This window comes from Stylophora pistillata, chromosome 12 (assembly GCF_964205215.1).
Source record: "Stylophora pistillata chromosome 12, jaStyPist1.2, whole genome shotgun sequence".
NCBI classification, from domain to species: domain Eukaryota; kingdom Metazoa; phylum Cnidaria; class Anthozoa; order Scleractinia; family Pocilloporidae; genus Stylophora; species Stylophora pistillata.
The window spans coordinates 20,350,203-20,376,200 of NC_142530.1; the positions used below are offsets into that span (position 1 = coordinate 20,350,203).

Consider the following 25,998-nt stretch of genomic DNA (forward strand, 5'->3'; position numbering starts at 1 on the left):
TAGTTCCGATCTGTGACATTTTCTCGGCGTTTAAAAGCGCAAGCGAATGATTAAAGGAATTGCGATGATCAAGGATAATTATTAGTGAGAAGAAAAATTTAACATTTTGGAGATGCATTTTGTTCTCAACCATTGTCAAGGCAGGTAATTATCTCAGGTCTTTGCTTAAACTTTAGGGTTTAATGAGAAACTTGCCTATTCAGCATATAACGGAAAAAGTGATACAAACTCAAATATGATTATTGTAAAATGTGATAAAAATGTGTAACTTAATCAAAGCCAGCAACTGGCAGCTCAATTGGGAACTTAATGCGCCATTTGTCAGCCATTAGTCTAAATCTTCCATGTTTATTGAAATAGTGATTAACGCTATTTACCATGACTAACTGATAAACGATGTAAAGGAATTACAGGGGTACTGTTATAGCCTTCTCGGGAAAAATTCTTTCATCAATTGGGTATTACGCAGCCGGCTCTTATTATGTTGAGTTGCAGGAAAATTTTGGTTCCTTCCAGAAAGGCAACAAATATTTGTGACTTCGTGGTCTGATAGGTCGCATTACTTCGACTGATTTGCACTACAAATGCCGAAACTTTTTGAACATCAAAAGCTTAACATTTGCATAACTAATCACGGGAATACGAAAATTTATGATTTTGCCATACACGGAATGATATGACTCGATCGGTTGACTGTTTGAAGACTTGGATTTTCAAACCTTACTTGTAAAAATTCAGTCGAACCTCGATTATCCGGACGTTTCGATTATCCGCACTTTTTCTCTAGTCCGTTTTTTTCATGAATATTAATAAGCCTTGATCTTTGAAACTTTATGAGGTAAAAATTCAGAGATTATGTTTAAAGTCAGGAAAAGAACGTTCAAAACAGCACATTACCTCCTCCGCTTTCAAAAGATTGAGCGCTCTGAGACTAAAAGCATTCTGATGCGTTCACCTGAATTTTGATTAGTTCAATATTGTTTTGTTGCTAAGGGAATGTCAAGCTTGATCAGTTCGATAAGCGTGGGTTATGTAGACACACGTGAATGATCATAACACAAAACGACAGCATGTCTAAGAAGCGAAAGCGATCTGTTCTCTCGATAAAGGATAAACGAAAAATTATTTCACATATAGATAAAGGAGAAAAGGAACAAATTTAGCGCCTGAATTGCAAGCAGCAGATCTCTGATATTCGGAAGAGCAAGGATAAGATCCTGAAATTCACTAACAACATCGAGACAAGCGAAGGATTGAGGTGAAAGTCACTGAAGCTTACATGCACATGAGTATAGGTGTGATTCATACATGTACATGTATTTGTAGTCGTTGAAGCGCACTTTTGGAGTTAAAAATGAGTTATCTTTATTTCTTTTGTTTACATTATTACCATATTTTCGATTATCCGGACTCTCGATTATCCGGACTATTCACCCAAGTCCCAACGAGTTCGAATAATCGAGGTTCCACTGTACTTTAAGTGCTTGTCTATCAGGCCGCTTGTCTATCGGCAGCATTTTTGGGAGCCTGGTTCAGTTGAATATGATAATGGCTAAATCTGCGCAGTAGAGACAAATTGGTAAAAGTGAAGAACAGCTCCCCTAAAAGTCTGTCGGCCGACTGTCGGCCAACTGTCGGCCGGCAGTATACCAACAGTTGAGCGACAGTTGACCAACAGCAAATGGACACTTAAAAATTTGACAAGTGTAAAGACATCGCAGTTACTCGACCCTTACCATTCTAGTAGAATCAGTCGCATGATGAACCACACATTGAGCTAAAATTGCATAATCGTATCTCCTGTCCTGGGTAAGTTTATCTATTAAATCGCCCTATAATGCATTGCGGTTTGTTTTAGGGCGTCATATACGGGCTTTCAATTATCTCTGTCTGTTTGAGTTTATTTTTGGTTAATATTTTCAGTTAGTTTATTATTTTTTTACGTAGTCACTTGTCAGAGACATTTAAAGCTTCTTACATTTAGTAAAGCAAAAAAAAAAGCTGCAAGAAGCCGCTGTAAACAATTTTTTTGCTTCTCGACTGCGAGGATGATGAGATGGGATTGTGAGGGGTTTGGTAGTATAAAAACCTAAACATAGGAGATTGCGACGAGATTGGTCCCAAAAAAACCTAAACAAAATGGCAGACTCCAGTGAGAAAGTTTCATTTCGCGTCGATATGCAATGTTCTTCCACATGTGCGAGCTGAGGCTTTTCTGGTATTCAACAGGGGTTCTCAACCGACACTTGGCCAACAAATTACCGACATGCTGCCAACAGTCGGCCGACTGTTGGCAGAAGATTTTCGCAAAAGGCGGTAAACGACAATCGGCCAACTGTTGGCCAACTTTTGGCCGACTATCGGCCAACAGTTGGTCAACAGTTGGCCGACAGTTTTTGGGGGAGCTGTTCTTCACTTTTTCCGACAGATTAGCAACGAATTGATCCTCTCAGTATAATTATCTATGTTTGCAGCTGGAAAATGAAAGTGTAACGACTCAAACCTCCAGCTTAGTTGGAGATCCGATTTTGTTTTGGGTCTTCAATCTTCCGGCCTAGTTGCAAACGATAAAAATAAACGTTCGTTTCTAAAATGTTTGGTACCTTGTTCATTTTAATTTTCGTGAAAGATGAAAACGATCCCCGAGATTTCCGAGATTTCTTGTTTCGAAATTCACGCTCTTCTAACGTCACTGTTCTCTTTTCCTACAATGAAAGGTGCACATCGCAATCGTAATGCTATATAACTCATAGAGACGCGTGTCGCAAGAAAAACAGTTACTTTGGTTTCGCTTCATTGATATCCAGTGCTTAGTCACCTGCTAAGGAATTCCACGAAAATGTTCTTGAAGTTGAGTTAGAATAAGCATCCCATGTTCTCGGGGCAGAAATGCGAACTGAATAAGTTTATAGAACGAGAAAGATGGTAAGTTTTGAGCTCGTTATAGAAATAGAGAAAGATGCTTTTTCGTCTCGTTACGAGCGTAGGACAAAGAAAAATTACGAGTCCCCAACAAACCATTACTTGTTGTACTGGATCTCCATCTTAGCTGATCGAATTTGTTCTGGTATCTTTTTTGTACAAAGATAACTTTGGCAATATGAGTCATTCACCATCAGAGAAAAGTCTTTCGTCCGTGGATGGCCCCTCTCTATCTCGGAAAAAGAAAGAAAGAAAGGAAAGGAAAAGTAACACATCTAACAACAACGAAAACGCAAAGAAAAAGATTACCAAGGATGATATTGGAAGACCAGAGAACTTCCAGTAAGCTGATCTTTGAACTGTTAAGTTGCCTTTTAAAAGTGGAGGCTCTTCTTTATTAATCACACAAGCCTAATTCCTTGACTGCTACGGGTGACTAGCATTAAATGTCTCTCACAGCATCACCCCTGAATCGCGCATTGTCACAAGAATAAGGGAAATGATCACCAACTAAGAATCTCATGATTTTTAAACTAATTCTCCTTTTCGGTACCAGAGGAAATGTATAGGGAAGAGTGTAGAGAATATGGGATACTGATGTTACGATGTGAAGGATTAAGTCCTCAGAAATTTTCCTTTAATTTTTGTGCTTGCTGCCTTTGTTGAGGAGTAGTGTATGTCTTATCTCTTATGCAAATTAATGGTCATTACCAGAGTGTTATGTAATTGATTAATTTTTTCTTGAATAAGCACTCACGCTCTATAAGGCACTCCTCCATGAATAAGCATCCATCCTCAGGGACATAATGTCAAGCAGGTGCCCCCTCTCGAATATACGCCTCCTCTCCTCCCTTACAAGGAAAACCTGTTTCTATTACCATTTTATCAATGCTTTTTTAAGGCTCAACTACACAGGCATCAGTACAGGAGAGTGATAAGCACCCCCCTCGATGAAGTCCCCTTCTTCCAGTATGTGCCCCTCCTTTTAGTCGATACTTTGAATCAGCGCCAGTGCTTAGTTGAGGAATTACGGTAAAAAGATTTTTAAATTTTCATTATAGGCACCTTGGACACATTGGCTGGGATCCACAACAGGTATTTAATGTAAGAAATCTTTGTTTAACAATGAGTTTAAGATTTCTATTGTATGAGGCAACAACTTCCTGGATGATTAATTGTTATGGAGATTTTTTCTGGAAGAAACTTTTAGAGCTGGATGCCGAAATTTCTTTAGAAAATTCTGGTGATCCTGTTTTGTCTTTTTTAGATTGACAGACTGGATGAGAAATGGAAAGAGCTGATTGGTGTTACCGATGAACAAATGCAGAAAAAGGAGCTAGTGGACTTCATCTTTGACCTTGTTGAGAAGAGGGGAGGAATTGACAACATGTCGTGGGATATAGAGATGCAAAGTGCCACTGCATCACGTAAGTAATGGATATTTATCTTTGTTTTCATTCCAGTGGATCAAAAAAAGATGTTGAAATTGAAAAATGTTTAAGATACAAGTGCTTTTTATTTATTTATATCAAATGTTTTGATGACTTCATACTCGTGGTCACTCGTGGTCACTCGAGGTCTCACGTACTGACTCGTGGTCATTCGTGGTTACCCGTGGCCACTCGTGGTCACTCTTGGTCACTCGAGGTCTCACATACTGACTCGTGGTCATTCGTGGTTACCCGTGGCCACTCGTGGTCACTCGTGGTCACTCGAGGTCTCACGTCCTGACTCGTGGTCATTCGTGGTTACCCGTGGCCACTCGTAGTCACTCATGGTCACTCGAGGTCTCACGTACTGACTCGTGGTCATTCGTGGTTACCCGTGGCCACTCGTGGTCACTCATGGTCACTCATGATAACTCGTGTGTACCTTCAGACATTACGGGTTGTAGCTCCCTTCCGGCAAGCACCGCGGAATTTTTTTGTTGTTGTTGTTTTATTTTATTTTTTGTTGTTGTTGCACTCGTCAACATCCCTAAGTACTATATTTTTAGGATAATCTGAATCATAAACGCGTTTTGACTCATTCCTACTTGTGATCTATTGGAAGACAGTCGCTAAGATGACGTCCCGATAGACAAAATATTTTCAAAATACAAGACAACTACATTCTATGTTGCCAAGGGTGGACTTAAAAATATGTCAGAAACCTAAGTGACGCATTCGGCTGCGACTCGTGTGCCATATTTTTGCTCTTACCACATTTCCACATCGTCTGTGATCTGATACTAAACAGACGCAAGGTAACATGGTATATATGTGCTTTTTAGATAGATAGATAGATAGACGATAGACGTTTATTGAGAAGAATACCTTAATAGCAGCTGGAAGCTGAATTGCAAAGGTGTACAAATTATGTAATAGAACTATACAATAAAATCAAACCTAAAAGGGAACTAATTTACATATACAATTGTAATAAGTGTTAGCTAAAATGTCTTGCGCTTGCCGGAATGAAAGTATCTCTATTTAATTATTGAAGAACAACTTAGCAACACATCTCATCTTTGTAATGCAGCTACAAACAATTCAGCAGTAAGTTTCTGATAAAAGGCTTACTTTTCCCTTCCTTTCAGAAAAAGAAATAAAGAAAATAGTGCCTCAAGCGATCGTTGTTTCTTGCGAAAAGAAGGTAATATATAACGCACTAGACTCAATGCAGACGAACATTAATAGACTTAAGTAATAAGTATTGTCACTTCAAATATGGATTACAACGTTTGGACTGCGTACTGATAGTCTTTTCACGCGAAGTGGACTAGTTACACCTCACCTTATTACCTGTATGCACCGTCATGGTTGTTTTTTTCAGCAGCTGCGATCGCGCCTTTTAACGATGTATTCCCTTACGATACATCTAGCACAATTCTCCTCGGTGTTGTTGTGTTACTTGGTCTTTGGCATCCACACTTCTGGAATTTTAATTTCCCTCTCCTCTCTAATGTTGTTTAGGTTAGTTCTTCACTAAATCCAATATTTTTTCTCTGCGTGTGTAAAAATAAACTGTTGTTGTGGACGTGCTCTGAAACAGCGGAGGTGACGCGTGTGAGCGCGTCGCAAGTCTCCGTTATGCTCAAAGGTGTATCCCAAAAACTCCATCACTCCCAACAAAAACAAGGTATACGTGCTGAGTTTATGGGGAAAATACACTTCAATCGCACCAGGTATGGTCAGAATATCCTATCTCCTCTTTTTGACAAAGTATGTCAAAACTTCAGTTGTCCAAAATGATGTACTAGTGCGACCAGCGGTTCCATCAAAGGGCGAGCGTAAAGACACTGAAAATGCACTTGTTCGGCTGTTTCCGTGGTGATTGTTTCTTTCTTTCTTGGAAAGAGTGCACGTGAACAACACCAGAAAACCGTCAACCGAACAACTGAACAGAATCAGATCTATTGCAGTTCTGTCTGCAACATGTCAACAGTCTACTTAAATAACTTTCCGCTACCCTAAAAAAGAGTGAAGGTGACGTCAGCATGACTGGGAGACCGAAACAGGATCGGAACAAGGAGCTGGACAAAGCACTAGACTCGCTCATAAGTAGAACTCCACCCTTTCAGAGTACGCCAACGGCACCAGACATCGCCTGATTTGAAACGAAATTAAGTATGTTGGCCGTGTCATTATTACACACGCAATCTAAAGGATTTGATTCAGGAAAAAATTTACCCAAACAACATCAGTACGGGAAATAGAAGGGAAATTCATGGAGAGCTGTACGACAGTGGACTTCACAGGGAACATATTGTCAAAGTGGGAAAATCACAACTCTCGAAAGCCAATAAATCACAACAAGGCATGGAAAGTGATTACTTATCTCGAAATATCAGGGGGGTAACGAAATACCCTAAGCCACCTTATGGCAACTTGTTTAAGTGGTGTTGGCCACTTTACTTCTTTGCTGACCTTCTAACGGAGCTAAAATCATACTTTCACTCCACAGATTCCAGATAGGCCTTCTCAATACGCAGAAAAAGAGTGAGTTTATTTTCAAAGTTAACTATCTCTCGGCTTTAGTTTAAGGAGACATCACTAAAAGTTCAAATTCCCGGATCATACTTACTGTGCTCTTTTTCAACTACAATTACCGAGAATTTTTTTTGAAATCGTGATCATTTTCTTTGGCATACCAGTTTGCAATTGAAAGAGAAACTTAAACAATACGCTTTTTCGCTAAGTTCTCAAAGTGTTATCGTTATTAAAAACATTTTCCTGTTAAAGAGACTTTGTCATAGTAGTCTGAGGATCGTAGTCTAGAGAGCGGATATCTGAAGACTATCTCCTTTTTGGTATAGTAGTCTGAAGATCGTAGTCTGTGAATCTGACTTTTTCTTTCAATTCTTTGAACATTTGTTGTTCGCATTACTTTCCCTTTCTCCCTAGACGACCATAATGGCTCATTTCAGAGTATCCTGCTCTCATACATCCATCATCTTCCTGACACAGTCACTAGTCTAAGTATTCCAGAATCCAAATTTCGTCCCCACGAACGCACTTCATAATCAATGATTACTCCTAGTTTTATATATATGTATCCTCTGGGATATATCTAGATAATTTTTTTTTCAGATTTCATGGTAGTTTAACACAATATGAAGCTGAAGATCTTCTTTCTAAGGCTGATGATGGCGGTTATCTTGTTTGGAAAAGCAAAACTTCACCTGGAAGACTTGTTCTCTCACTGAGGTATCTTTACCCTGTATTGCTTCCATGGCCTTAAGCCTGGTGATAAATTCAACTTATCAAATGTTCTCACGATGATGGATTGTTAATCATAAAATATGCGGTTAGTATGAATGTTATTGAGATTCCGCGAAAAAACCTTAATCATAAAAATTACAGTTTCCTTGATTGTGATTCGTATAAAAAATTTCTATATCTCCCCTTATTCACTTGCCAAGTTGTTATTGGACAGTCTGTTATCGAAACGTTTAGTAAGTCAATCACATTCAAAGTCGTAGTTTGAATAAACCATTCACTTTCAAAGTTGTAGTTTAAATCAACCAATCAGTCTTTTTATTCAAATATTTCCTTTCTTTTATAACTTAGCTATTCTCCTTCACTTGGAAATTCTAATTTTTATGATTAATTGGTATTAATATAATTTCAGAGCTGAGCAAAGAGTTTCCAGCGATCTGACTGGTCGAGTGGTTCCTTATATGACACTATATAAACCGCTCCACGCGGTTTATATAAAATGTTAAAATAAAATGTTAATAAATGTTACTAAAATATTATGATTTTAGAAATTTCTCTGTTGTTCAGCTCTGAAATTATCCTAAAACAATTATTCGCCTCAGGTTCGGTGAATATTGTCGAATAATTCCCTCGACTTCGTCTCGGGGATTATTCGACGATATTCGCCTCAGGTTCGGCGAATAATTGTTAAATACAAACTTCATGTCGTCCAATTTGGTCTGTAATCATACTTGTGGTGAACAAATCGGACTCCCACTGCGCGAGACTATTCCTCCGATAACAGACCGAACTGAATTCCTTTTACCATTACTTCTGTATACTGGGGACATTTGAAGAACATCGAAATGCTTTTGATTCACTTTCCCAAATTTGCAGCTCACTATTAAAACCTCCCACCGTGTTCTGTAGAGGCTACACATAGGCTAATCGTGCTATAAAACGAAAGAAAAAACAGTCAGTAGCATAGACCACTTTCATAAATGGCTGCCGGATTAATATCCTTTTGTTTAAATTTAAATTAGCCTTTCTGGTCTCGTTCTCCAGTACAAAATTCAAAAGAATACATTATCTCAAGCGAGGCCAGAAAGGCTAATTTAAATTTAAACAAAAGAATATTAATCCGGCAGCCATTTATGAAATTGGTCAATTGCTTTGCTTCTTTGGGAATCAACAAGTTCTTGGAGAAATTTTAAAAGTACGTCTTCGACAAGTCCTGTTCCTGTGTTGATCTGTTTACGTCAGGAAGATAATTAAGCCATGCATCAATTCTGCTGATAGTTTGGAATTTCTCAGATCTTAGTTTGATCTTTTACTTTCTAATAGATGCAAAGATTCAATCATCAAGCACCATTTTATATCCCATAGAGGAGGAATGCATTGCGCAGGTACGTAGGGCAGTTGAAAGTCATCAAATTATTCTTAGCACGAGGCTCATTTTAAAAAAAATCGTATTTGATGAGCCAAACCGTGCAGTGTGATTTTATGCTTTCCTTCCTAGTGAAGAGTAGGGTATAAATTTTAAACGTGTTATCTACTTTGAGATAAAGTAGACTACCAATTGACCTTCAGGGCACGAAAAATAAGGTAAGGAATGAAAGTATTTGATACTCTGCAGTTTGGTTTAAACCGTAAATATAGAAGGTTTTAAAGTTTTTAGTGGCGTCCCTCATCGGCTGCAATACTGAACATTAAATGAATAGAAGCCTTTACAATTCGACACTTACTTTTATGTGACTTGGAGCCACGTAAGTATTGACGTATTTGCTTCCAATTAACAGAAATTTAAAACTTTGTCTCTTACTAATACATTCGAAGGGCTGAAAGACAAAACAACTTTCCCTTATCTACCTCTCTACGCCACTCTCGAATCAATAAATAAATTTATCTTTTGAAGGTGTAGTCTGATCGTCCGGGTGAGTGTAGTCCTGAGAAGGACTGTTGTCGGAGGTAGTGACTGACGTTTCGAAAACCTGTGCGGAAGTCATCATCAGAGTCAAGTGAATGATTGTTGTCAGTAGAATGTTCTTATTCCAGTTCGTGTGAAATGATCGGTTGGTTTTGCCGTGATTTTATTGGCTGTAAGACTCAAGTGACGTAAGTCGGTCGTGATTGGTCTGTTTCTATCTGTCGGTAAAGTTAGGTCGTTCTTTTTCGGTCGTTTGTGATGTTTATGTCGTGAATGCGTCGTTTGTATGGAGCGGGTAGTTGTTGACATCTGTTTAGGGGAGTCTGTCAATCACGACCGACTTACGTCACTTGAGTCTTACAGCCAATAAAATCACGGCAAAACCAACCGATCATTTCACACGAACTGGAATAAGAACATTCTACTGACAACAATCATTCACTTGACTCTGATGATGACTTCCGCACAGGTTGTCGAAACGTCAGTCACTACCACCGACAACAGTCCTTCTCAGGACTACACTCACCCGGACGATCAGACTACACCTTCACATGTTACCCCCGGGTTCAAACCATTTACTGCAAATTTATCTTTGAGAGGATTAATACATACTGAAGAATCTTTGTTACTCATTTAACTGTACGAAATAAAAAGTAGAGAAAAAGTAACACTACTTTTTTTTCCAAAAAAAACAAACAAACAAACAAATTTGAACCAAGAAGACAGCAGTTCCATTCTTTGTTCTGCTGAATGCCAAAACAAAGGAAAAGTACAGTCCTTGCCAAACGGTAGTGGAAGATTCTTTCCGCTTTAGCCTTTGCCCATTCTATAGGAAATTTCATTACCTAACTCGTGAACTCCGCGTTAAATTGCACTTGAAAACCGATATCGAATTCATCGCTTTATGATTCGCGCGATATCGGTTTTAAAATGCAATTTAACTTAGAATTCATAAATAAAGTAATGGATTTTCCTTGAATCGCATAATTGAATATCTTTTTTTGCAGTTGTGGTGTTGTGAATAGAATGCGAGATTTTATTCAATTATACGATTCTTAGCATGATCCTTCCTGAGTGCACATGTCGGGCACATATTTTTTTACTCTAGACCTCTCATTTACCTGAAACATTTTACTTTTCTAAGCTCTATGTATTGTCTTTTACGTTGTTCTTTCGTGCGTTTTAAGAGTTCTTTACGGCGAGCTAGATGGACAGTATATCTATCTTTTTATAGACCGTTTGGCGTTCGAAAAGCTTGAGGATCTTGTCAATAAAATCCTAATAATTAATGGACAATCCAAAGGAAATGGTAGGGGAGTCGGTGGGGAAAAGGAAAGAAAACAGGTATTTATGAGTAAAACGAGGACAATTTTCATTGTAATGAAATGCATGAAAAAATTACGCGCGTCTGATTGGCTGAAAACGAGTGCATTTTTTCATGTAACACGAAACAGTGCAAAGTTATGACACGAGCGCAAATTGCAAAGAGTGCGCGCGCTGCCAAAATTTCGTCGATCTTGACTTTTCTGTGATGCGTTTTTCATGTAAATTAATAACTTACAAGTAACAACATGATATTCGTACAATTTGGTTTGAGTAAGCACTCATAAATTTGTCAAAAACTACAAATTGCACTCGCCAACGAGCTCGCACAAGTATTTTGTCCTTGAAAAATTTACTTGTGCTTATTAACACCAAATTTCAATCGAAATCCCATTTAGGAGACGCAATCGCGTGACTTTAGTTTTTCATCGAATCCGATCTGAAAGACGCCTATTTCAATAACAAACGTTTGGTCATGAGATATGATGCCATGGTGCTTTATTTAAAAGTTGCCTTAGTTAGGGCATCGCCAGATCAACCGGTGCTCGATTTCGGGTGGCCCCGGTTTTACTTCGGGTTCGATGTTGCAGGGAGCAGGATTGTGGACAACTCCAGACTCTTTCCATCAAACTGAAGTCCCCGTATTTTTTTTTTTTTAAATCTCAGCAATATTCGCACATAATTGGAAAAACGCATTTAGACAAATAATTGAGTGCTTGTAAATGAAGCTCATTCGAAACTTTATTTCAGCTAAAAAGTGATGACGATAAGTTACTAACTAGCAGCGCGAGGTAGGTAATGTAATGTCATCTCTATCACTGTTACTGATTGTCGGAAGCACCACAAGCACCTCCCACATGACAACCACAAGCATGTTCCTAGTTACCAATATAATTTTCATGCACTATAACCAACATCACTGTTATTGTCGCCATTTTTGTTACCATTACCCTTGTCACCACATCACTGACACCTTCTTCATCACCATGATCATTTCTTTTTTTAACCAGTGATTCATTGTAAACCAATACTTCAACTTAATACTTCGCGGCGCTAACCTTCCACGCATCCCACAGAAACATCAACATTAGCATTAACACGTTGTCTTCTTTTTTTGTCTATATTGTTTAACTGCATTTTTTTTGGTTTTATTCCATCTTATCTTTTATTAGAAAACACGGAAGCGATGTGGATATAGGTGGAAATGGTGTGTAAGAAAAATTAAGTAAAGCCATTATGCGATATTTGACGTCAGTTCATTACAAGCCTTTAGTGCATACTTTCAGTTTTGTCTTATTGTGTTTATTTGCTTCTAGGTTTTTTTTTTGCCGAATAGCGACCGTAGCCATATATGGTTACTGTTGATTCACTCCCAGTTAAGGGGCCTGTGACTCATTGTCTCCATTTTTGCACGCGTTTCGTATGAAGTGGAAGTTCTTCTAATTTACCATACTAACCTATACTTTAAAAAAACTTTTATTCCAGTTTGTGAACCTGAAGAAAGTATTTGGGACCAGTTTAGTAAGTCATCCAAATGTTTTTTACGTTCTGTTTCTCCTTGAAACGTTAAAGGTGAAGGTAGTTCTCTTTTCTTTTGCAGTAAATGCAATTAAACGAAACACCCCGAAAGCTACGAAAATCTTATGTCAGACGGTATGTATTTACCGACTTGATAAATTGGGTGTGATGCACAGTGCATCACACTATCATTCATTTGAATAGGAAATAAAGCGGTAAACGGTAACCATCGTTGTAGCAAGCGAGTTAGGCATAATTTCAGTTCTATGCGTTGTTCGTTGTCGCGTGATACTCATTTCTGGAAAGTCCCAGGAATCGGAGGTGGGTTTTAGAAAACCACTTTGACGGTCGATAACCTGATGAATTGCACTAACTGAACTCAATTAGTGGATATCAAATGCTAAAATATGCACGTTTTAACAATAATTTCTGGTATCTATGTTTTAATGCAGATTCCTGAGAATAAACCAGCCCACTTTGGGAATGAGTACGTATCAATCGTGAACTTTGAAAGTAATACTAGGGGCGTAAATAATAAATTGTAGTTACAATACCCTTGGTGAAAACGCTTGATCCATAACAATTCTCCCAAAAGTAAAATGGCTAATACTTTGTAGTTACATATACATAAAGTTTTCTAGATGGTAAAATGTTACAGGTGTTTCTTTGTTTTTGTCCCGGAATTTAAGTAGTTTGCAATGAAACATGGTAAGAACAACAAACTTCGATGCACGCATGATATCGATATAGTGCCCTAAGAGGCTAGAGAATTTCTTTAACTGAAAGCAAGAATACTTCATGAAAAGCGCATAGTGACCCTTAAGGGTTTTTTCCTTCTTCAAACACTTCCACTGAAAAGCTGACAGCCCCATAGCTAGCCCAATGAAGTTTAGGTGGTGAATAAAAAAGGTTGTGCTCTTCTGAAATACTAGTTATCTTTTATTTGCTGTGTTTTGTATTGTTTTTTTTTTAATATAATTTTTCTTTATTTATCATCGTTATCATGATTATTTATTTATTTTTTTATTTACTTATTTATTTATTTAACAATTTACCAAAGGCAGGTAAATTTACAATAGGACTAGGACAACAGGACAACAGGACAAGGTTAATTTGCCAAGTAGGGGACTACTTGGTAAATTACCTTACCCTATCCCCCAAAAGCAGACAAAATTGAAACCCGACCCACTTACAAGCCTCCATGCTAAAAAAATAAATAAATAAAAATAATAAGAAAAGAAAAACAGTTGGATGGCATGTACAAGAATTGAGAACTTTGAAACGACATTTTACACAAACTAATTTGAAGGAGCGGATATCGTCTAGATTAAAAACTTTGCTAAGTCTTAGATAAAAGAAAGATTTTTGTTTTTTGACGAAAGACGGTAGTTCCTTTTCTGCTCCTAAGTTATCTGGCAAGGCGTTCCATATGTTACAGATTCTTACAAAAAAGGAATCTCTATAGAGTGAGATTTTAGCTTTCTTATTTCTGATTAAAAGACCAAAAGCGCCACGGCAGGAGCGCCCACCACAAAACTCAAAGAGGTCGTTAATTTTCAATGTCTAGATATTCCAGCCAATAGTTCCGGGGAAGTAATTTCAGTTCTAATAAACGTTCCTTGTAAGAGAGGCCATCCGTGGCTCTGCGCGGGGATGTTTTCGATCTCGACCATTGATGTGCGAGATTGGGGAGCCCACAGTTGAGACGCGTAGCAGAGATGTTATCTTACCAGTGATAGATATGGGGTCTTCACGAGGTCTCTTTTGAGGTCTCTTATACAATTACGTTTAATTACGTTACGGTGTCCAATTTACCATTTCAACTTTGTTGATATATCCAAATTATTTCGTTACTCCCACCGACGCAGCCCCAAACAGTTTCTTTCGAAACTATCAGCCTTTATACGTTTAATAAAACCTATCATGCGATTGTCCATTTTTTCAGGTCATTATTTACAATAACTCCCAGATCCGTACCAGATTTGACAACATTAAGTTTAGTTCCCAATATAGAGCACGATCTTTCTGGGCTTATCCGTTTTCTTGATATTCTTATTGATATTCTTATTGTTACTATTGACTTTTAGATTTTATGGTTCCCTCTCACCCAAGGAAGCTGAAAAAATTGTTACTCAGTATGAAGATGGGCACTACCTTGTTCGAGAAAGTATGAATGATGACGCTCCCTGTTACGCTCTCACATTCAGGTAATGCCCAAGTTTTAATATATCTGGAAAGCGCTCAAAAATTAGATGTCTTAAGCTGTACCTGTAGATTGCATTAGTCAGGAATTATCATGCCCAAAATAGGGCAACCATAAATGAGACATTGAGCTGTTTACCAGTCTCGAGCAATGTTTTAGTTTTTGAATATTACTCCAGTTCTGTCCTGCTCTACCACAGCTAGCACTAAAACTAATATGGATTCATTTAAGTATCTCATAAGTTACCTATATCACCTCATGCTCTTTCTTTTAAGATTCTTTGGAAGTAATAAGCACTTAAATCTGCAGTATGATGGCAAAATGCATTATGTAGGTAAGTTGCGGCGAAATTCTGCTATGAATCAAAAAACGTTTAGCGATCTGGTCCATTGATATATGTCTACGTATGCATATATATAGATTTAACTAGTAGACTCAATCTTTCAATGCGTCTCTTTACTAATAGATCATAAATGACATCAAAATGAGGTAAGAACAAAAAAGTGGCACACGAGACGCAGCCCAGTGTATAACTAATGTTCTTACCACATTTTCACGGCTTCTCTGGTCTGTTACTGGATACACGCACGGTACCATAGACCATAGAACAGTATCGTTTCGGCCTTCTGTGCCTCTTCAGTGCAGTGCTGATTCTAGGATGAAGGTAAAGCCATCTAGCCACCCCCGATGATTCCACTTTTGTGGTATCATCTAGGCCATGCCACAGTGCTAAAACCAGTAGCTACTGGGCATCGCACAATTGCATGACATGACCCATCCTAGTAGAGTGCTCGATTTGGACATAAAAGCAAAGCTTTGTAATGCCAAAGAACTATAGATAGATAGATAGATACTTTAAAATCTGTAAAGTGAGTTTTAAAGGAGCCATTTCTTTAAGGTGGAAGGGGATTTGAGTCCCTTGACGACCTCGTTAACGATGGCCTGACTTCTATGTACCTTGAAATGTGCATACAGATCATTAACCACCGAGTGAAGGGCTCGTATTCTGAGACAAGAGTTGAGGTTCGTGTTAATTAACTATCGTTTAAGAAACGAGCAATAGTGTTTTAAACATTATTTCACGAGGACAATGTTAACTATTTTTAAAATTGAGGTGGGCATAAAGTACTTGATTACAGTTTTAGAGGTTGAGAAGGCAAAAATATTTAGAAAGAAAAAACATAAAGTTATCATAAAGGAAATGCTCAAGAATCTCCTCGATTTCCTTGATAATTTTTCTTGTTACTTGAGAGGTTTAATCAAATTTCTTTGTTTTGGAATCCATCAACTGTATTAACATCAGTCACTGGCTTGATTTTTTGTAGACTCCCTCTGACAGGGATGAGGAAAATTTGATCAGGTAATGACAGTTCCTTCCAGTTTGTTTCGTAATTTTCGTAGGAATAGCTGGAGCATAAAGCAGGGAGTAATCGGGAAAGTGACTTCAAGTTGGCGGATAGCGTTACGTGAGGCTAATCTGAAATTATAAGCACCATTTCTTTTGAATTTTTCATCAGAAAAAGTTTTACTTCAAATTAAATGTTCGAAGAACACCGGGCACAAGAGTTGATAATTAAATATATAAATAGAGGAAATTACAAAATTTAATTCACTTATTTAGAGCTTGTTTTGCTCGATAGCCAAATTTGGCGTTGTTGGAAAATCAACGCCGCTCACGATTTTGAAAGTTCTGTGAACTTGCTAAACATTTCAGCTAAAATAATCTTGAAAACGATAGTTATTCTTGATTTCAAGCTGGTAAATTAAGTTTTTGTAATCGCTTCTGTATTTAGCAGGTATAAGCTATTCGACACAATTTCAGTTTTGAATTTTGCTCCTTCTTTTAATTACAGTGTCAGATTTATCTCAGATAGTTTTAGCTTTCTTTCCTCGCTTGAGTTTTAAATCAGGTGACGCAAGGTCTATTCCAAGGAGTTAAGTTCTCCTTTAATCAGTGTCTTGGTGCACTTGCGTTCACTTCCTGTAAAGGAAGGACTTAACGAGCTGTTATTCCCAAGATCATAGAAAAAAATGACTCGTTTTTTTTCTATCTAAGTAGCGAACAAGAGAGTATGGATCAACGTAGCAGCAACGATCAAAATGCTGGAAAAGGTATGTTCAACTGCGTCAGACACAATATGCAGTTGTAAAATAACTTGCACAAAATGTGAATCAGAGCAGTTCTGGTTGAAAGAGGCTGGTTATTTACTATTTTACTGTCATTCAATATTTTCCACATTTATGTTGGTAAAACCTGGAACCGCTCCTAAAGAGTGAAAAAAGGACGATTTGAAGTCTTCCTCCAAACATTTTATTGTAAAAAGAGGTTTATATTCCTCACTAATTACCGTCAAAAGTCAAACACTGTACACTTTGATTAACCTTGTGTGTGTTAATTTTTTCATATGCAGTTCCCCTGGAGATTCTTTCTCGTGGATCCCTGACCCTCCATGCTTACCACAGCGCTCTTAAAGAGGGAAAAACAACAGTGAAGAGAGTTCCTGTGATGTTTATTGGCCAATGCGGAGCAGGAAAAACCAGTTTAAAAAAGTCACTTAAAGGAGAGAAATTCGATCCCTGCGAAGGGAGTACTACAGGGATAGAGACGGATCCCTCCTACTGTAAGATATCAACGGAGGTTTGGAAAGTAGGTGAGCGATCCGAAGAGGAGAGTTCCAATGCATTGCCGTTTTCGTATGAACACAGTACCGCTCGGTATATTTTGGATTTCCTTGAACGAAAACGCAACTCAGAAGACCTGACTTGCTGTGCCAGGGATCCACCATTTTCAGATCAGCTTGAGGAGGAATTGTGCGCCAAGAAAGTCTCAAATGACAATCTCCTCACAATACCGGGAGAAGCAGGAAAGGAAGACATGTCAGAAGTACCAGATACCTCCAGCGAGCCAGATTACGCTGAGATTTCAAGGGTGCGAATTCCACAAGTACCAGAAGAGGTATCAACATTAATTGAGAAGTTGCTCAAAGTAGATGACAGCGGGAAAGATAACGATATTATTTATTCCATCCTGTGGGATTTTGGTGGACAATCGGTCTATTACGCCACTCACCCCGTTTTCCTATCAGGAAGAGCAATTTACTTTTTAGTTTATAACCTAAGTTGGTATCCCGATGAAGTAGCCAGCCATCGTATAAGGCAAGGAGTTTTCAATACTGAAGATGGTTTTTGCAATAAAACTAACAGGGATTATCTCGACGATTGGATGACCTCGGTTTCTTCTTTAGTCACCCAAGACAAAGTCGAGAAGGAGGCAGCTACATCTGAGATGTCGGAAAGGATGCCCCTAGTATTTCTTGTTTGCACGCACGCCGATAAGGCCTCCAAAAGTAAAGATCCCGAGGAGATAGCTCGTGATTTGTTTACGTCTTTAAAAGCCAAGCGCTATGGTGAGCATTTACAAGACTACTTTGTTGTGGATAACACGAAGTCCGGCTGGGAAGAGGAATGTGTTGGTGTTACACGTCTAAGAAAGGCAGTCCTTGATGTTGTAAAGAAGCTGCCTCAAATGAAGGAGGTTTTGCCAATAAAGTGGCTGAAGTACGAGAAGGCCTTAGTGGACGTACGTGAAGATGAAGTTAAGTGGATTTCTCGCGAGAAAGCTTGGAGAATTGCAAACGAAGAATGTGGAATTGCAAGTGAAGATCAGTTCAAAGCAGTGCTGACCTTTCTACACGACCAAAGAAGTTTGATTCATTTCGATGATACTCCAGAATTGAAGAAGATTGTTATCTTGGATCCGCAGTGGTTGATAGACGTCTTCAAAAAAGTCATTGCCATTAAACCTTCGGAGAGAAAAGAAAAGAAATTCAAGGAGCTATGGTTAAAGCTTGAGACAACGGGAATTTTGGATGACAGACTATTGCACCATGTGTGGCGCCAATTGTTTGACTCAGAAGAGACATCGTCGAGCCTCGTGGCGTTGATGGAGAAGTTCTGTTTGTTGTGTCCCTGGCCTTCTTCGTCCTCTTCGAATGAATACCTTGTACCTTCTATGTTGATGTTTCCACCGAAGGAAGATATCAATCAGCTCATTGCCTCTTCAGGTATTCCATCCCTTTTTATTATATTTACATCCGGCCAAGTTCCCCCTGGCCTTTTCTCTCGCCTGGTGGTGATAATCTTTCAGTGGTGCACAAAAGAGTTTCACAATCAGATGAAGCCCAAATTACACCAAAACTTTGCAAGATTCTTTCACCCTTTACAAGGCTACTCTATCATCCTTTTATGCCGTTCCTCTTTCATAGAAGTTGTAGTTCACAAGACAACTACTAGTCTTTTGGAAGAATCAAATTACGACACCTTCGAAGCATCTGTCGCTCAAAACGTGTGTCGAAAGCTAGGTTTGATCCTTGAATGCATGCTTAGAGAGTTCCACTGGTTGAAGAATATGGAGTACGAAATGTCAGTGTGTTGTCCGGTTTGTTGTACACGAGAGTTTGCAAGAACCTGCCGCAATCATAATGAACGTCTTTGCAAGGAAGAAAAATGTTTGCACTTCTGGTCAGAGTCTCAATTGTGCGACTGCAAAGAGCCCCTCTTGTGTATGAGGTCTGCTGTTGTTGACGACTATAGAGTTCCAGTCGCGCACATGAGGGTTTGGTTTGGCACACAGGTAAAGGAAATTATATTAAGGTGTCTCTCATTTTTAAGACAGCACTACCATTTCGACTAATATGGACACACTGAAAGCTTTAAGCTAAAGTTATTTGTGGCCGAAATAAAAAACAGTTTTTAATAATGAATTACTATCCGCGGGTGCTCAAAATAAGGCTCACTTAAGTTAAAAATGAATTTTTGATCTTCATGTAGTATTTGAGAGATACAAACGCCGGGAGTGTCTTACTGATTACAAGAATGATGGAGGAAAATATCACTGCACGATATCCTCAGTCAGTTTCCTGCTACTGATTTCCGTTAGAGTAGAATATACGTTGAAAAATGTTATTTCGCTGATATTAGCCTTTGAAACCGTTCTATTTCATCAAAAATCAATAAAAGTGTTGAAAATTAAACTTGAAGACAGGCAGTGCTGTCTTAAATTGTAGTAATATATATACTCTCTTTTATTTTCAGCAGCGAGATATAAGGGGACCTGGTTCCAAAGCCGTGGGTCTTGGGAATGTGATCGAAGGTAAACCGATTGCAGTTTTAAAAATAAGTGCGCTTTCAAGTGGCCATGTGCTGGTATTCGTGGTTTGCTGCAGAGGGAAATTTTATTGGATATGAAGATTTGAAGAACTGAATGTTATTCATCGACTTACTGTTTCCTTATATTTTTCTCTTTCAAAGGTTCTTTTATAGTTAGAGATTTAGAACAAGGACCAAGTTTGCCTTTTCTTCCCCCCCCCCCCCCCCCGCACCACAAGAACCTAAAACAGTTTGAGTATGTACCTTGTTACCCTAAGACTCTTCCTTTCCAGGAACCTCTCAATTTCACAGTATGACAGCAAGGAGTCTGTTTGTTTCATCCAAAGGTGATGACGAGCAAGCCCTTGTTCTCCCAAATGAGGTTCTGCTAGAGAACTCCGACGCTAATCAAGTCGTTGCGCTACTACAAGAAAGTCTCTCGTTGCAATGCGAAGTACTTAAAGAGCCAAACCTAGAGACTAAGCGCCAGATTCGCTGCCTTTGTTTGCAGGCGAAATCTGTAGAGAGATTTGATGTTGTCAAGAGGTTACGGGAGATTGCACCTGCTGGCACAACAGGTGAGATGTTACAAAATCTGCTGAATGTAGAAAGCTGGTGAACATAGATCGAATAACCCACAATAAGCAAACAATTTCAAGATTACACTCAAACTACTGTCCAAGTATAAGTCATCGGTTGGTGATTTGTAAACGGCGAACTGGTCGACAGTCCTTAAAGAGATCAGACATTTTTTCTTTTTTACTTTCAGTTAATGTTTCCTCGGCTCCATTTATGTAGCGCTTTGGTGAATCATCGGTAACATGATAATTCCAACGGCGTGTTTGCTATTTACTGCTTAGGTCCCTTGCTACAAGAAACTTGTGACGTCGCGGATATTCCTATTAGTCAGAGAAGGAATTTGACAATTCACTTGAGCGGTAGGTACACTAATGTAGCGTCTTCGAATTTTTAGGATTCTAAGAGGATTTATCACGATTGAGCATTACAATCAAGTTTCGTAAACCATGTAAATCACTACGGAAATTTTAGTGAAACGAAAGGGGTATAGGCGACGTTAATGGAAATAAAAACATGCAAACTACCTAAAGCGTAGAATGAGCCCGAATGATCAAACCGCAGTTAAGTTTGGTTTTGCTTCTTCTATGGTAGCGGGAGTTTTCTGCACCATTGACGGAGCAATTTAAAGCAATACCCAACCTTTTCCGTATTGTTTTATAACCAGTCAATAGTAATGACAACAACGCTAACTCATTAAAGTATTTCCTTAAAAATTACACAGCATTATCTGTAATAAAATGCGATAATGCTGAATGACTAGAACAATGACGATGATGGCGATAATAACATTAATGATGAAAATGATTACAATGAGTCGTACAAGGCAACATTTGTTTACTGCATGCAAGGTGTGTCACCTGTAAAGTATGAAATAGTGAGGAGTTACTCTAATTCTATAAATTGTTGACATGTTTTAGGTGGAAATGAATGGCAGTTATTGGCAGAGCGACTGGGCTTGAGTTCGGCAGAAATACGTTTCCTTGACAACCGAGTGATAAACCCCTGTGACGCCGCTTTGGGTCATGCTCGTAAACAAGGCTTGGTTCGTACTGTGGGAGAATTGTACGACAAGCTCGTAGAGTGCGAGTTCCCTATGTGGGCAGATTTGCTTTAAAAAAAAAAACGGGTAACTGAATTCTGGTTTTAGAGTAGGATAGGCATATAAATGTATATACATTTACACAGCCTATATATATAGAGCCTATATAATATATAGAGCCTATATATATAGAGCCTATATATATATATATAGAGCCTATATATTACACAGCCTATATATATATATATATATATATATATATAAATATTATGAGAGGAAAAAAGGACGTAACTACATTTCCCGACAAGCCTGTTTCGTGAATCGCTTCACTCTTCAGGGGTTTAATGTTCCACGCGAAAATCGACTTGCAGACTTCCTATATATATATATATATATATAGATTCTGTATGCGAGGGAAACCCTGACCCTGTACACCCCAAGTAATCATACTTAAATAGAATAAATGTTTGAAAAGAAAATTTGCCCTGAGCGGGATTTGAACCCACGTCCCACTAACCCACGTAAATCACATCTTACTTACTTACTTAATCATACTTAAATAGAATAAATGTTTGAAAAGAAAATTTGCCCTGAGCGGGATTTGAACCCACGTCCCACGAACCCACGTAAATCACATGTTTGATTGCCGTGTTACCAGCATGGTTGTCCTGATAGTGTAGTGGTCATCACACCTGACTAGTAACAGGAGGGACGTGGGTTCAAATCCCGCTCAGGGCAAATTTTCTTTTCAAACGTTTATTCTATTTAAGTATGATTACTTGGGGTGTACAGGGTCAGGGTTTCCCTCGCATACAGAATCTATTTAATTGAAATTAGCCTGTATCCGTAATTGGATCCTCCTTTGTGATCCGCTAAGTTGACTTTGGTCGTGTATCTTTAATAGATCCTTAGTTGGGTTTCATATGGGGTTATAGGCTTCCCCTACCCGGTCACCTTGAAAAGTTAAATTTCCCGGGAGACCACGTCTCCGATCACGTAAATCACATCTTTGATTTCCGTGTTGCCAGCATGGTTGTCCTGATAGTGTAGTGGTCATCACACCTGACTAGTAACAGGAGGGACGTGGGTTCAAATCCCGCTCAGGGCAAATTTTCTTTTCAAACATTTATTCTATTATATATATATATATATATATAAGCGAAATAGGCAACGTAGGATCCATGACAGTGCTCGACAATGAAGGAGCGATTACAGTAGCAAATGGACTACTCAAGTAACGCACATATGGATTTTAATACAGCCTGTTTCGTAGACCAACAAAAGTTGATCCACTCATCAGTTAAACTCCATACACACTGAGGCATCGTGACGGTTAACTCTAACTCAGCAACGTGATCACATGGCATTGTTTAAAAAATTCAAATCTTGAAAACCGTGCGCGCGCCGATAATAGCGTTAAGAATACCTGAGAATATATTTTCGCCGATGTCTACAATTGGATATTATTTCACTTCGCTTGTTTAAAGAGGCTTCATGCGGATAATACAAGATAAAAAATTTCTCAGTAAGGCATAAATTGCAACGTTTTGTGGCATTGGAATATGATCTAGCCCTAGCAATAATTTTCCATGAAATCGAATAGTCTTCCCTCTTCTCCTTTAGTTTCCACAGGTACTTGCTCAGCTCTGTGTCATTTCGCCGTCTCTCGTGGTTGAACGACATTTGGTGGTTGCGCCATCTAGTCTTAAAATCTGTCGCTGTGAGGCCAACGTACGTTTTAGTTTCTTCCTTGGTATCGACTGTGGCTTGGTAGACGACCTCGCTTTGCAAACATTCCCCTCCTAAAGGGCATTCGTTTTCGTTCCTGCAGTTGCACAATCTTTGGGGGCGGCTATCTTCGGACATTTTTGCGTTCCTGATTGTGGCTTTGTTATGCCCGTCTATGATCTGTTTCATATTTGGTGTGCACGAGTAGCTCAGTTTAATGGTGTTTCTATTGAAAATTTTCCTCAGTTTGTGGGTGACTGGAAAGCACTTGTCAATAAGGTTAATGAACGCTCTGCCAATGTTGGTCTGTACGTTTCTGTTAAATGGTGGGTTAAACCAAATTATGTTTCTTCGCCTTTTGGTTTGGTATTGCGGTCGGTGCGGTTCCGGTTCAGTGAAGTGCAGCTTGTATGTGTAGCCACTCTTGTGCAACGCGTCTTGGTAGGGAGGTGCGGCTTTGTTAAACATGTCTTCGTCAGAAGAGATTTCAGAAAGTCTTTTATTAACTGCTTCGGGGATGTTTCGTAGTATGCAAGGTGGGTGGTTAGACTTGCTGTGTACGTATAGATGGGTAGTTGCTGGTTTGGAATAGGGTCCGAATCTGCCGGTTATCAGGTCAAGCGTTACGTCGAGAAAGTTGATGATTTTCTTGTTTGCCTCGATGGTAATTCTAAGGTTGTTTTGGGCAAATATCGTGCAAATTAAGAAACAGATTTGCACGATATTTGCCCAAAACAACCTTAGAATTACCATCGAGGCAAACAAGAAAATCATCAACTTTCTCGACGTAACGCTTGACCTGATAACCGGCAGATTCGGACCCTATTCCAAACCAGCAACTACCCATCTATACGTACACAGCAAGTCTAACCACCCACCTTGCATACTACGAAACATCCCCGAAGCAGTTAATAAAAGACTTTCTGAAATCTCTTCTGACGAAGACATGTTTAACAAAGCCGCACCTCCCTACCAAGACGCGTTGCACAAGAGTGGCTACACATACAAGCTGCACTTCACTGAACCGGAACCGCACCGACCGCAATACCAAACCAAAAGGCGAAGAAACATAATTTGGTTTAACCCACCATTTAACAGAAACGTACAGACCAACATTGGCAGAGCGTTCATTAACCTTATTGACAAGTGCTTTCCAGTCACCCACAAACTGAGGAAAATTTTCAATAGAAACACCATTAAACTGAGCTACTCGTGCACACCAAATATGAAACAGATCATAGACGGGCATAACAAAGCCACAATCAGGAACGCAAAAATGTCCGAAGATAGCCGCCCCCAAAGATTGTGCAACTGCAGGAACGAAAACGAATGCCCTTTAGGAGGGGAATGTTTGCAAAGCGAGGTCGTCTACCAAGCCACAGTCGATACCAAGGAAGAAACTAAAACGTACGTTGGCCTCACAGCGACAGATTTTAAGACTAGATGGCGCAACCACCAAATGTCGTTCAACCACGAGAGACGGCGAAATGACACAGAGCTGAGCAAGTACCTGTGGAAACTAAAGGAGAAGAGGGAAGACTATTCGATTTCATGGAAAATTATTGCTAGGGCTAGATCATATTCCAATGCCACAAAACGTTGCAATTTATGCCTTACTGAGAAATTTTTTATCTTGTATTATCCGCATGAAGCCTCTTTAAACAAGCGAAGTGAAATAATATCCAATTGTAGACATCGGCGAAAATATATTCTCAGGTATTCTTAACGCTATTATCGGCGCGCGCACGGTTTTCAAGATTTGAATTTTTTAAACAATGCCATGTGATCACGTTGCTGAGTTAGAGTTAACCGTCACGATGCCTCAGTGTGTATGGAGTTTAACTGATGAGTGGATCAACTTTTGTTGGTCTACGAAACAGGCTGTATTAAAATCCATATGTGCGTTACTTGAGTAGTCCATTTGCTACTATATATATATATATATATATATATATATATATATTTAACAATTATTCGCCTCAGGTTCGGTGAATATCGTCGAATAATCCCCGTCGACGAAGTCGAGGAGATTTTTCGACAAAGATCGCATTTGGATTTGAATTTAAAGCAGCCCCGCCGATTATCTGGGGCGCGATGTTGTTGACGAGGCTTACTAATCGAGATTTTTTTTATGTTTTTAGTTCTACGAAAAGCTGGGATGATAGACCCTTCCGGAAAAAATTTTTTTAAGAGATGGTGTATTATAAATAAGATGCTTGTGCTTACTGATAATTTTTCCAATGCTGGGTAAGCGGGAGTTGAAATCACGCACCAGTGGAAAGATTTGTTTGGACTTCTTGGGTTGAGGTTGGAGCAACATTTTTCTAGGGATGGACTGGGCTTTCTCAAATTGTTGTGAAACCAAACTAGGGTTATAACCTCGGTTATGTAAATAACCATGATACTCAGAGGAGCGTTTATCAAACGCCTCATCGGTTGAGCAATTCCTTTGAAGTCTGGTAGCAACTCCATAAGGAATGGCCCTGGTGACATGAGCAGGATGTGCACTATTCCGTAGCAAGTACATATGTACATACTCCAAATGCTATCTTTGTCAAAATTATTTGAAGGAAAAAAATTGGCAAGAGTACCATATAACCCCACACATTAATTATGCATTCAGTATTTGTTCAATTAAAACAATAGCGATAACAATAGAACTCCGCAGAGACTAGTAGTCTTTGTTTTTAAAATTCGTTTTCGCAACCACGAGTCTTCCATGACCACCAAAAAACGGACTTGTGAAGTCGCTATTCATTACAAGAAAGAATCTCATATTTTAGCAGATTTCGAATTTTTAGTTATCGAACAGTTACGTAACTCTAACACTAGCAATAATAGCATGGATGTTCGTCTGCTTACTCGACAGATGTTTTGGTGTGCCCAACTATTTACTCTCAAACCACACGGTCTCAATAAGAGGTTTGAGTTC

At 38.9% G+C, this 25,998-nt stretch overlaps 1 protein-coding gene across 10 annotated transcripts in view; it reads left to right on the forward strand.

Annotated features, from left to right (window-relative positions):
- Window positions 1-25,998, forward strand: part of LOC111327527 (uncharacterized) — a 26,260-nt gene continuing 262 nt past the window's right edge. Inside the window, exons 1-25 of one of the 10 annotated variants that reach the window (XM_088741017.1) lie at window positions 5-144; window positions 3,087-3,264; window positions 3,984-4,026; window positions 4,190-4,349; window positions 5,501-5,556; window positions 6,868-6,902; window positions 7,494-7,610; window positions 8,946-9,007; window positions 10,763-10,872; window positions 11,602-11,642; window positions 12,024-12,058; window positions 12,337-12,372; window positions 12,452-12,504; window positions 12,822-12,856; window positions 14,457-14,576; window positions 14,848-14,906; window positions 15,471-15,595; window positions 15,898-15,932; window positions 16,629-16,684; window positions 16,984-19,205; window positions 19,667-19,724; window positions 20,068-20,298; window positions 20,581-20,658; window positions 21,217-21,425; window positions 25,208-25,998. The exon at window positions 25,208-25,998 is cut by the window's right edge and continues 262 nt beyond it. In XM_088741017.1, coding sequence (XP_088597143.1) covers window positions 3,101-3,264; window positions 3,984-4,026; window positions 4,190-4,349; window positions 5,501-5,556; window positions 6,868-6,902; window positions 7,494-7,610; window positions 8,946-9,007; window positions 10,763-10,872; window positions 11,602-11,642; window positions 12,024-12,058; window positions 12,337-12,372; window positions 12,452-12,504; window positions 12,822-12,856; window positions 14,457-14,576; window positions 14,848-14,906; window positions 15,471-15,595; window positions 15,898-15,932; window positions 16,629-16,684; window positions 16,984-19,205; window positions 19,667-19,724; window positions 20,068-20,298; window positions 20,581-20,658; window positions 21,217-21,413 — 4,128 coding nt within the window. In that variant the 5' untranslated portion in view covers window positions 5-144; window positions 3,087-3,100 and the 3' untranslated portion in view covers window positions 21,414-21,425; window positions 25,208-25,998. Of the gene's footprint in view, window positions 145-1,031; window positions 1,259-3,086; window positions 3,265-3,983; window positions 4,027-4,189; window positions 4,350-5,500; window positions 5,557-6,867; window positions 6,903-7,493; window positions 7,611-8,945; window positions 9,008-10,762; window positions 10,873-11,015; window positions 12,063-12,336; window positions 12,373-12,451; window positions 12,505-12,821; window positions 12,857-14,456; window positions 14,577-14,847; window positions 14,907-15,470; window positions 15,596-15,897; window positions 15,933-16,628; window positions 16,685-16,983; window positions 19,206-19,666; window positions 19,725-20,067; window positions 20,299-20,580; window positions 20,659-21,216; window positions 21,426-25,207 lie in introns of those variants that run through there. The other 9 variants (XM_088741019.1, XM_088741020.1, XM_088741021.1 and 6 more) reach the window with 9 other exon arrangements.